Source organism: Pangasianodon hypophthalmus, chromosome 3 (assembly GCF_027358585.1).
Source record: "Pangasianodon hypophthalmus isolate fPanHyp1 chromosome 3, fPanHyp1.pri, whole genome shotgun sequence".
NCBI classification, from domain to species: Eukaryota; Metazoa; Chordata; class Actinopteri; order Siluriformes; family Pangasiidae; genus Pangasianodon; species Pangasianodon hypophthalmus.
In genome coordinates this window covers 11,917,490-11,930,846 of record NC_069712.1, presented here as the reverse complement: position 1 = coordinate 11,930,846, position 13,357 = coordinate 11,917,490, and the positions used below count along the sequence as shown (strand labels likewise).

Here is a 13,357-nt window from a genome sequence, read left to right as displayed (position 1 = left end):
ATCTTCATCACGATCCCAGTGTGTATTAGCAGAGCATGAACTGGTAATGAAAAGAGGAAGCAAGTCTATATTGGTACTTCAGTTTTACCAGCTCAGTCCAAAGGTTAACCTGGAAGCAGATGGACTACAGAACAGTAGATGGACAAGGGCAAAAAAAGAAACATACTGAGTTTCACTTCTATCAGCCAAGAATAGAAATTTCAGTCTACAGTGGGCATAAGCTCACATAAACAGGACAGTTGAAGACTGCCAAAACATTGCCTAGTCTTTTTCCAATCTTAAACAACCCAGTTTCAATGAGTCTGTGCCCATTATAGCCCTAGATTCCCGTTTTTGGCTGACAGGAGAGAAAACCGATGTGCTCTTCTGCTGTGTAGCCCATCTGCAAGGTTCGGCATGTTGAGTATTCTGAGATGCTTTTCTGATCACCATGGTTATAAAGAGTGGTTATTTGAGTTGGTGTAGCCTTTCTGTCATTGCGAACCAGTCTCATCAGAAAGGTGTTTCTGCCTGCAGAACTGCCATTCACTGGATGTTTTTTTTGCACTATACTGTGTTTAGAGACTCTTGCTCTTGACCTCATAGCTCTTGACCTGCATCTGAATAATTTTATGCTGCCACATGATTTAATAATTGCATGAATGTGTAGGTATACAGGTGTTACTAATGGCAGTTCTAATGAAGTAGCCAGTGAGTGTATATACATCTGCGTTACATTTAGTTGTTTTTCTGCCACTACATACAAGAGGCATGTAACATGAGGCATTGTAGCATTATGAATGAGGAAGTTGTGTGTGTGTGTGTGTGTGTGCACGCGCTAAGAAGTGTGTGTGTGTGTGTGTGTGTGTGTGTGTGTGTGTGTGTGTGTGTGTGTGTGTGTGTGTGTGTGTGTGTGTGTGTGTGTGTAAGTGTCTGAGGTGTAGAGCTGTTTAGTATGGCAGGTTTACTGATTTTTTGTTTAGTCAGCAAAAAAAATAAAAAAAGTAGTATTCATATTTCTACATAATTACATTTGGGAGCTAAGACTGCATCTAAAAGTGGTAATTTATCCATCTAAAAGGAATGTGACTTAATTGAGAGATGGAGTGTATGTGTACGTGCTTAGAAAAAAGAGGATCAATGAGATTCTCCCTCCAAATAATGTAGTACTGATATTACATATTGATTTGAAAGCAGAAATGGATTCAGGCGAACACACACAAGCTAAGATGTCTTACTCTGGCAAGTTTCTGAATATTTCAGCATTAATGAAGCATTAATATTTCATGTGTGTTTATGTATTTCTCCAGGATCACCACCACTGTGGCCTGCAACATGGACCTGACTAAATACCCCATGGATAAACAGACATGCACACTACAACTGGAAAGCTGTAAGAGCAACACACTTTCTTTTTCACTCTCTCTTTCTCACTCTTTTCTAAGGCATTAATGAGAGCGTTGCTGTGGCAACAAGCTATAGGCTCTTTTTTTATTCCTCAGCTCTTGCTTGTCGCATCAGCAATGTACGGCTATATAATCTGTTTCATATTTCATAATGCGTGGTGTGGTTATACTTCAAAAGTGGATGAGTTTGCCTGCTAAAGATGCACGTGTGTAGTTTTACTTAGAGCATCTCCATGACCAAACACTCATGATCAACTCCAACCCAGCAACAACGCATAACCACAAATTAGGAAACTATAATATTTCCGTGTGTGGATTAGTATGAGGCTGTCTCGCTTTTCTCCAATCTGTGAGAGAGATACAGAGTGTAATGACAGCAGTTGAAGTTGTAGGAGTGTGTGATATTTGGTGACAGTCAATTTATTTGGGTCAATATGGCTACTCCTGAAACCAGTTTGCAAATTTTATCCTCTAAATCCTCCAAGCTTGTAAACCCTTTTGTGGTCCCCTCTCTCTCTCTCTTTCTCTTGCTCTCTCTCTCTCTCTCTCTCTCTCTCTCTCTCTCTCTCTCGTGCATGTGCGTTTTGGATTGAGCTTCTGTCATGGTTTCTGTTAATCGTTATGTAAGCTGCAATGAGAGTGAAAGAACCAGAGAGCGAGAGAGCAAGAGAGAGAGTGAGAGAGAGCTAGAGAGAGAGAGGCAGATCAAGTCCTCCCACATATTTAGTTCTTCCAACATATTGTATCTCCCACCCACAACAACCCCCCCCCCCCCCGCCCCCCCCCCCCCACACACACACAAAAAACACAAGTGCACAAAAAATTTGCAATGTTATACTGAAATTACTCTACATACATTGCAAGACTGCATACAATATTTAGCATAATTTGTAGTGATACCTAATAATAACATTACCATGATATTGGCATAAAGTTTGAAATTGCAATTTAGAATATTCCCTGATATAGAAAGACAAAGATTATTAGTTTCACACAAATCACCTTTTAAAGACAACCATATTTTAAAAACATATCTCTTATCTTGCTACTTCATATCACCGGTTGTATTGTTCACAACACATCAATATCAGTCGCTTTAAATATGGAAATCTTGTCTGTATGTAGTCTTGCATCAGAATGCACTGACCTTTGCCAGCCACTAAACTTCTAATTTTTGATAAATAATAATATCATGTTACATTTCACCTCCCCTTCCCCCACCCTCAGTAATCATCTAGCAATTTTTTTTTTAAAACACTGAACTCTTTCACTTGTAAATACATTGAAACAGAAGAACAATATATGATTTTCATTTAATCTTGCCTTAAAAGATTAGCTAAACTTTAACCACAGTGATACAATCTGTTGCTTTTTAAGGTATGCATCTTTGAATGACATGACATGATTAATTATCATTCCCCTTTCCAAAGCTTTTTCACTCAAAAGTCGACTTTATCTAAGGACTTTATCTGAGGATCTTTTTTTAAGGATCACCAGGAGTGTGTAATAAGTAAGGAATAAAACATTACAGTATGTGCTGTTATATGAAAATAACAAATAATAGGGTGGTGGGATGCAATACCACACCTGCTACCACACCAAACTTCATTATTTTCCTGTAAAAGCATGCCTTGACATGTTTTATTCCTTTTATACCATAGCAATTTGCCAACAACTATAATTTTTATTAAAGAATGTCACATCATAATTTTATCAGTGTTTTTACATTTAATGCTCTGGAACTTCCCCAAAACAAGTTCTTGTTATCACTTACATTATAATATCTTACATTATAATGTCGTTTCCTCACCAGTCTCTCTTTTTTTTCTCTCTCTTGAGCTTAATAAGACAAAATAATAATGCAGCATGTTTCTAAACAGAAAGACCTCTGATGGTTATAAAGTGCTGACACCAGAGACTCCTCCTATAAATGCTAAATAAACATCTCGTCACAGAAAACTTCACCATATAAGAAACAATAGTGTATTAGAACTCGCGTATTAGTATAAACTTGTCTTGGAGCTGGAATACTGTCAGAACTGCTGTTTACCAACTTTACCAACAACTTCCGACCAATTGGAATCGAGAATTCAACAATGCTGTGTGTTTAATTCTTAAATATCTGCTGCTATTGGCCTGTTTGTGAATCAGCAAATCCATGACAGTACAGAAACAGAAACTGTACTAAGCTATAAACTACAAAGTTGACTTCGCACCTGTGTAGATAGCTTTTGAATTCGGATTATGCTGAAATATTTATTTATTACTGATGGTTAAGTAAAAAAAAGTCACGAAAAAAGTTTTGTTCTTTAATGAAAACATGGCACTGTGAAAGGTTTTGTTTTAGCAGAAGTGTTGAAAGTCACTCAGATTTAGTTTAGAGTTAGGTTATGTTATGTAAGATCTTATGTAGAACATACTGTATTTTTCATTACAAACTTTACTCTGTCTAGTTACTTCACTGTACTGGCTACTGATACCTAGTTTACTTCCTATGACAATTGACTAACATGGAGCCTTATTTAGTACAGATTGCCTTCATGTTGTTGTGCGAGATTTCTTTAATATCACAGGGCCTAGAGAAGGAGGTTAGAACCGATATGTCTATATCATGGACCCGTAAAGAGAGAAAGTCTGAAAGCAGCGCATATAGTCACTATCCAGTTATACTATATGAAATAATAATATATTTAATCATCCCGCTTTTTCCCTTGAGGGGATTTGTGTGAGATTGCACATTAGCAAGAGCTGTGTGTACTGTGAGTGTTATGAGCTGTAGTAAGTCAGATTACAGTGTTTGATCACTTTTTATTACAGAGCTCCCTCTTGAGGAAATACATTGATACTGCTTTCAGTGGTGTGCTACAGCTCAATATAGCACAAGAATTTAATGTTTCATCGTGAATCTTCAATTATGAATACTATAACAGTTTATGGCTAGATGTATCTGCTATTAATCTAACACATATGAATTTATTATAATTCTGCACCAGCGTCTGATACCTCACAAATCTCATTCTTTTCAGTGATCCTGTGTAACCTCGCTTTCTCTCTCTCCATCAGGGGGTTATAATGTCAATGATGTGATGTTTTACTGGGCAAGAGGCAATGATTCAGTCAGTGGGTTGGACACTCTGCGTCTGGCCCAGTACACAGTAGAGGATCATTACACTTCTGCCTCAGAGGCTGTGTATGAGACAGGTACCCACATACTCAGCACATTTCCAATAATATAAATAAGGTTTCTTCATGTTCTTTTGGATGCAGCCAATTAACTTAAATAATTGAATACAATATAACATTAGTCCATGTGTCATCTTCTCTTTAGATTTATAATAGAGTATCTGTATATTATTCATGTTGTACATCTTAGTTGTGGTTAGTGACTCAAACTTTGTGTGAGTTTCAGCAAGAACTGCTCTATCATTTGAGAGAACATTCTTTTATGCCACTAATCTTAAGGAATAATGATAATAATCAAAGGCCCAAGAGGAAACAACATGGTAAGGACTTAAGGTGCATTGGGTAAGATTTGTCTAACGGGTAAGTAGGTAGAGTTGAATCAAATTTGAATGATTTTTTTTTTACTCATTAAGCCTGCCCCCCATCCCCACCCATGTACACAAAGCCCCGCCCCATAACCTACAGTGGTTAAACTAGAGTTAGCATGCTAACTAGCTAAAAGATCTAACCGAAATCTAAACGAGCTAAAGACCATTAAGCTGATTGATAGTGCTGGGCACTTGCCAATTTCAGACTGAGATGAGGTGGTATGAAGGGGCCTTGGGGAGTGTCTATAAAATGACTGACAAGAGGACCATGTAAACACAAACAAGCATTCTGGACTGGAAGGCAGTTTTCCAAATGGGTTTCCTCAGACATGTTATAGCCTTGTGCTGAGGCCATGGCCCAAACCTTTTGTTTATCAGGTTCTACATATTCTTCTATTTCATTTGTAATAGTAAGATTTTCTTTTTTAAATGACTATTGCACCTTTTAACATCAGTTTAGAAACAGTTTACTTTCAAGCTAATGTTAACAATGCAATGAAAGTCAATGTGTATGCTCAAATATACAAGACTATAATACTTTTTGTTATGTTTTTGTTCTTTGAAAGGCCTGTGATTGCTTGTGGTTGTGAACTTTAAGAATAAAATATTAGTTATGGCAATATTAATATGAGAATTTCTAAGTCGAAATAGTTCCTCAGACAAGGTTTTTCCATGTTTGAAAGTATTTTAGACAAATAAGACAAATTTATTTTAAATTAACGATACAATGTATTTCCTCACAGGTAATTATCCTAAACTCATATTCCACTTTGAGCTGAAGAGAAGCATCCTCTACTTCATCCTGGAAACCTACGTGCCCTCCAGTCTGCTAGTCGTGCTCTCCTGGGTGTCCTTCTGGATCAGCCAGTCATCTGTGCCTGCTCGCATATGTATAGGTACATTATCTCCTTCAATCACATGCTTTACCAGTTGTGTCTATGCAGTCAAACTTTAAGTCTTTAATGCTGATGTGAAAAAAAAAAAGAGTACATATGTAACATGCAGTTGTATGAGGCAGGAAACACATGTGTAAAAGCATGATATTTATTAAAGCCTAACTAGGAATCACTGGCAATGTCACTTTCCATACCAGGGCTCAGAGCACAGCTAGGTAACAGTAAAACAGGATAGGACACAATACGAGAAACAAAGGTCAGGGACCACAGGAAACGAATGCTTGGACCTAACAAGGCAGACACACAATGGAGATCAGACCCAGAACACATGGACACAATCAGGAAACACAGCAATGACATAGGCGGCAAATGAAGAGAGATAAAATCACATGGTAATATAAAGAAATGCATGTGACTTGAATGATGCATCTTATTAGCACTGCTAGTTAATACAATGTATTATTGTGTTGATCTGAGATCTAAATGTTGACATTTCCTAACAGTGTCCTGTGCTAGGCATGAATTAGGAAGAGGAAAAGAAAAAAGGAGGATGCCTATGCTATTGCAAGGGAACCCCCCTTCCCTGAATTAGGCTTTGAGACAGCACATTTCTTAATCTGAATTATCAACATATAATTGATATGAATGATGTTAACCTAGCTACATGACTGAATATAGTATTAGCCACACATGTGTCCTCATTTTCTTTTTCTTGATGCTATTTATAGTTACAACCAGTATATTTTAGGAACTGTGGTGTTCTACAATGGCATTTGGATGGCTAACATAGTTGCAAACAATACTAGCTTTATCATTCTTTAACATTATCATCTTTAACATTCTTCACTGGCTGCTGGTCAACATGATGGAGTCAGTTAACTACTATTACCCATGCTTCATATAAACTGAGATTGAAACTGAAGTGCAAACTTAACAAAAGGAAACCCAAGGCGATATTACAAAAAACAACAAGATGCAGAACGGTGAAACATAGAAACATAGATGTAGTAGTCTTGAAATATTTTCATATTTAAACAGCTACAGCCTTTCCTTTTTTTAAACAGTTCATGTACAAATGCTTATAATCAGACCTCTGAATCAGTTCAGTGAGATTACAGCTACATATCATCATAAGCCCATGTGCAAAGCAGTATTAGCTCAAACAAAAAATGATCATACAACAAATCCCCAGGTGAGTATTCCTGATAACAGTCTATGAAATGAAACTCAGTAAGAACTCTTATAAATGAGTTACAAAGCTCCACTACCATTTTGGTAAAAATCTATTTGTCAGTTCTTATTTCTTCATAGCAGAGTTTGTTTCATATCAAATTCTAATTACCTTTCATATTTTGGAAATGAAGCTATCCAGGGATTTTAGGAAAACTGCTCCACCTGAAACTTTAGTTTGGGCAGCTCTGATTCCTTTGTTAGGTTGGTAAACCACTTCCTTATCAAAGTCATAGTCAGAGCTGTTTTGTCACCTTCTTGCCTGTCATGTTTTTGTGTTTATTTTTCACCGTTAAAGGTGTTACAACAGTGTTAACGATGACCACTCTGATGATGGGTGCAAGGACGTCTCTACCCAACGCTAACTGCTTCATCAAGGCAATAGACGTGTATTTGGGAATTTGTTTCAGTTTCATCTTTGGAGCTTTGATAGAGTATGCTGTTGCTCACTTCTGCACACTCCACCACCCAGATTGCAACAGTGCACTTACGGTGAGACCACAGTCAATTTTTTGCCTGTGATTACTACATTATCATTTATGAGAATAATTTTATTTTAATAATTAACACCCTTTTCTCTGAGTGTTAAAATTGCCATGGCACCAGTTTGGCCAATTCTTTAAGGCTGACGTTCTCAAACTTTTTGCATCCAGGGACATCTTCCAGAATAAATTTTAAGAACAACAGGGCAAATATCTACCATCATATTAATTTATTTTAGCCATTAAAGCTTTGTATTCCTGAACTTTCCACTCACCCAGATGTAGATTCAAAACACTGTATCTTATTAGTAGCACAATTAGATTAAATTTAAAGTTATTTATACATGTGAAGTTATTGAGTGATTGAGTTACTTAGATGAACCCTAGATTAGCCAAGTGACCAGTCAATATGACTTACAACTATGATAACTAAATAATAACCATAACAACCTTGATACTAGTTCATATAATCTCCACCACTGTCAAGTGGTTTTAAAAAAAGCAATAGACTCAGGGATCTCCCTCGATGCACATCACAGACCCCATTTGAGAATCATGGCTTTAAGGAACAGTGGTAGTTAATGATCTAAGTTAGTATGGAACATACGAAAGGTCATGTGTAATTGTGTCATAAAGTATAAAAGCCAATCATATTCCAATATGCAGGGCATACAGCACTAGTTTATCAGGAGAGGGAATGGAGTATGTCAGGTTGGTGGTGTTTCTAATTTCCATGTTTATAGAAACTGAATGGTATGGTGAGGGAAAAAGTGTAGATCAGTTTTCCCTCACATTTTTGGTTAGATCACCATTTTAAGCTATTTTTATTCAGTGTAGGATTTGTTATGAGATAACGATAACTTTGATAGCATCGCAATTTGCAAACGACCTGATATTTAAAAAAATTCTGGTTATCATACTGTCTCTCTGCATCTCAGCACATGCAGGACTGTGAAGAGGAGATGAACGGCATTGTCACCACCATTGCCAGTGATTCCAGGCGAGCAAAACGCCGTAAGGACTCTCCAACCCCTGCGTCCACATCGACCCCTAGCGGAGAGCCTGATCTCATGGCCCAAACCCCTTCTCACCCAGAGCCTAGGACCCCGGAGGCCCTGGAGGATCCTCTTAACCGCTGCATCAGAAGCCTGTCCCTCATACGACAGATGCTCCGCTCTGTGAACTGCTGTCACGTGGAGAATCCACACTACATAGACAACTACTCTCGTGTAACATTTCCCCTATCCTTTATCGTAGTCAACCTGCTCTACTGGACTTACTATCTGTACTTTTAATACGCCTCAGAGTGTTGGTGGGAGTTATGATGAAAGAGGGTGCACCTCATGTCTGACTGAGCATGAAGCGATCTTAGTTTCTGTATATGTCTGGGTTTTTCTTTTGGTTGTTGAAAATCCGAATGGAAGTAACAGTATGCATGATGGTGTGAGTGTGAGAGTTTTTTTTATTTTGCATTATTTTACTTGCCTGAGTGGGTGTGCAAGTTCTTCTCACAAATTAACCATTTTGTGGATCAGGTTTGCAATTCTTTTACAGAAACTGCTGAAGGTGTAACATGCTAAAATGATGCAATAACATGCAAGAGAAAGAGGCTGATTAAGATTAAGACATTGAGATGCCATTTGATTTCATCTGCAATGCAGAGGTGCCAACAATATACAAGAAAAAATATAATATAATAAGGGATTTTTTTTTTTCCACAAATCCCCTAGCGTAAGCCAGTGAACAAGGTGGCTTGATGGATTAATGATAAAACATGCACTGGCTGAACTGATATTTAACTTCAATCTGCAGAAAGGTTTGGATTTTTAAGCAACCAGCTTAGTGTAAATGCTTACTTTATACAATTGTTATAAAATTAAAATGCATGTCCGGTCTTCAGTCCAAACAATTGCCACATGTTGCACATAATAATAAATCATCTAAAAATGTAGTGAAACCTATTTACTGTTGATTAACTGACTTTTTTTTGTAGATCTGGGCATATAGACTTTGATGATCTGTAAACTTTCATAACTGACCTGAAAGGAAAACGTCATACAAAAGAAACACCTAGTCTGCTCAAAGAGGAACACAAAATACTCTTTGTATTTATCAAAAAATAAGTGCTGTAGGAATATATTAAACCCACAGCACAATACAATGAGCACTTTTATTATTAAGTGATTTGTCTGTCAACCCAGAAATGCAAAAATTTTTTTAAAAATAAAAAAGTACATTCTACCTAGCACATTTTGCATGAGATTATGATATTTTTTTTGCAGAAAATTATGAACTCGTTTCAATTCCAATTTCAAATTCAGCCAGATTTCTAATTGATCACTTGATACTGTTGAGTTGCACATATCTACTATATGTTAGCTCTGCCACAGTTTTTTCACCTCTCTATATTCCTCACGGGCCATTCAAAATCAGCTAAATTCAGCCTACTGCTACCAGAAGCAAATGTGTTTTTCACATCTCATGTCTTTTCCCCTTGAGAGAATTGTTTTTTTTTTCCAGCCAGGGGAATTTTATTTGCATTTGGTCAGACTGCTGAGAAAGCAGGAATGCATAGTTTTCCAGTATTGCTGTAGCAATGGTTCAAAAATCTTAACTGCTCCAGCTAAACCGTAGATGTTGGTGCCTCTGCTAATGATTTATCGATATATATTTGAGCATCAACATTTTATAGTATTGTCCTCATGTGCCGCAGACATGTAATGCGTTCTTCCCTTCTTGTCCGTGCATTACCGTGTTTCCAGTTATTGGTTCTGCCAGTGGAGGGATTTGCTCTGAGTTAGTGAGCTGGCTGAAATTCTGGTCAGTGCTACAGGGGGCAAACTGAAGCTATTGCTCTTTTTTATTGCCTCAGTAAAATTTCTGGCCCGGGCTCCCTCCCTCTCTCACACATTATGAGGATCAACTCTCAGCGCAAGCCAGTGTAAATCGTTTTATATGATTTGGTATTAAATTATTCATTATGTAGTCCATTTTACAAGCAGGAAAAGTGCCAAGATCATGTCTGGTTGCAGAGAAACGGTACAAACAGGAGCTTGGGGACCACCTTACAGTATCCTCTGTACCCTTGACAGGGGACTAGATTGCTTGGACAGTTAGGGACACTTTGTGTTAGTAAATCACTTCTTTAGGAAGCTGTATAATTTTGCAAAATTTACATTTACACTTACATTTATGGCATTTGGCAGACGCCCTTATCCAGAGCGACTTACAAAAGTGCTTTGAAGTATATCAAAAATACATTCTGATAATAATAAATAAACATGGATTTGTGGCACTGTGTGATATGACCCTGCGACAAGCCTTGTAAGATTTGATCTAAACAATAAGATATACCTAATTAATACATACTGCCTTATAAGGGTGAAACTGGAAGAGAAAAACAGCCAACTGCAACATTCTCCCTTTTTAGCAGACAAGCAAACAAGTGTTTGATTTTCTGAATGGCATTAATATTCTTCTACAGTTGGATCTCCCAGCACAGATTAATCTTTCTGTCCTAGGCAGAGATTGCCTCTTAAATGTGGCACCCCTCCGAGATTTAGTCCAACCATAAGCCTTACCTGCAGCACGTTAAAAAAATGGCCATATTGATTATATGAAATGTGAAGCAGATAAAAGAGGATGACTGACTAAAGATGTGACAGCTGTTCATCCTGTTAAGATTAAAGGACAGCACGGCAGCCATACTAAAATTTCAATCAACTTCTAAAGAGCTCAACATCGAGGTAGGAGCTTTCACTTGGCATTCATTTACCCCTACCCCCACCCCACTAGATGTGCTTGATTCATGTTTTTTCCTTTCTGGCTTTACACAATACATGGCAATACATAATGTTATGCCACATATTTTATGTTTATTAATATATGTAATTTTAAACTGTATACATTTGTAAAAATTCAAAGGAAAAAATGGTATCTACTGTAGGCCATCCATGCTTATATAATGTAAAATACATTTGAAAATCATGTCTACAATATGGATTCATGGACATTTTAACAATAATCTTTTATGAGGTAAACAGAATTGAATGGAACTCCATTTTAAAAAGATTTTCGGCAGCAGCAGTATGCTGAACTACTTTTTTTTTTTTTTTTTTTTAAGAAAATCAGACTTATTACCTCAAAATTCCTTATTATCTTTAAAATTCTGATGTTATTATCAAAGAATTTGGACTTAACTCAAAGTCTTGACTTATTATCTCAAAATTGTCACATATGATCTTTAAAATTCTGAAGTATTATGTTTAACATTCTGAATTATCTCAGAATTCCGACTTATTATCATACAAGTCTGAGTTATCTGAAAATTTTGACTTACAATATGTTTTGACTTAGTAGTAGTTAGTAGTTTAACTTATAACTTCTTCTCAAATTATATCAATTTATTTTACTTTGTAGACCAAAATAAAATTATGTTGAATGTAATTTTTTAGAGAACATTTGTTACTGGTTAATAAGAACTAGCCCCTGACCTTTGATCCCATTTTCAGACATTGATCATAAGATAAGCTTAGATAAGATTAAAAAGGACTAATTACTTTCGCTATTTGTGTATCTCTATCATCATATATCAAACTTTTGAGATTAAAAGTCAGAATATTGAGGTGATAAATCAGAATTCTCAGAGAATGTGAAAATTTTTAGATAAGTCAAAATTTTTTTGACATGCTGATGTTGCCAAAAATAAAGAAAAAACATGAGGAAATTTACTAGTGAAGCTGGAGTAAGAAGACATTTTAAAATGCATTTTGATTCGTGGTAAAACCTCAGTCCCCTTCATTTTACTACGGCATAAATTTATCTATAAAGCCATGTCAGTTGTCCATTACTCCAGCTCTAGCTCATGTTGTAGAGCTGCAGCTGCATGCGTGGTCATCACAGTGTACATCACAGTGGACATGCCTTAAGCTTCTGAGATTTTAAAGCTGTAGTGCTGAAAAGCTGAAACTGTGCCACAGTTACAGAGAACTGGTTGTGAGTTTATTAAAGGAGAACATGGTGGAAAAAACGTTCGAAACATTGTAATAGGGGAGCTGTTATTATAAATCTTTTGCTATTACAGTAGTGACATTTAGCTGGCTGGTTGCAGCAAATACTAAATGGAGCATCCAGGATTTAATTTATATATAATAGTTACTAGACTCGCAATAGAAGTTAGAAGTTATGCTGATTTTCTTGTTATAAAGTTGCATTACCTTGTGCAAAGCAAAACTGTCACTTATATAGGTGTCCTTTGATAAAACAGTTGAGTGGTTTATATTGATATAATTAAATGCATATCAGTGCCAGATTATTCAACAAAATAGCATGTGCATATTGTTTAGTAAGAAAAAGCAATCCGACCATAAAAGAGCACAAATGATTCTCAGTAAAGATCTTTCTGTCTTTTTAAGCTGCTGATTTTTTGGTTTAAGCTGAAACTTTTTTTGGGAAAGGTTTTTTAGCCCCCCACCATTTTATCTGTTTCAGATAGAGTCCTCAAATCAATTACATTTTGGGACTCATTCATAACATTCATCCAGCATGTTAATAGACCAGACTATTCAAGTCCGTATGCAGGACTCCAGCCTTTTGCACAATATACAGTAGCATTCTATTGCTTTTAAATATTTCGTGTTTTTTCAGCATGACATGCCAGCTGAGCTTACAGTATGGATGGAGTGTGTTGACATCTGGAGATGCAACTGACTTCCTATTGTTAAATTACTGTAAAGTGTATACTGTAACACTAAAGCATATATGATGTTAGATAGCTTAAAAAAAGATGTAAATACATTGTTACACTCTGCATG

General features: G+C 36.6%; 1 protein-coding gene across 2 annotated transcripts in view; it reads left to right on the top strand.

Annotated features, from left to right (window-relative positions):
• Positions 1-13,357, top strand: part of LOC113538140 (gamma-aminobutyric acid receptor subunit pi) — a 56,579-nt gene extending 43,222 nt beyond the window's left edge. For both annotated transcript variants that reach the window (XM_026933013.3, XM_034301829.2), the window contains exons 6-10: positions 1,290-1,372; positions 4,449-4,586; positions 5,680-5,832; positions 7,361-7,554; positions 8,483-13,357. In XM_026933013.3, the coding sequence (XP_026788814.1) occupies positions 1,290-1,372; positions 4,449-4,586; positions 5,680-5,832; positions 7,361-7,554; positions 8,483-8,839 (925 nt within the window). In that variant the 3' untranslated portion in view covers positions 8,840-13,357. The remainder of the gene's footprint in view (positions 1-1,289; positions 1,373-4,448; positions 4,587-5,679; positions 5,833-7,360; positions 7,555-8,482) is intronic.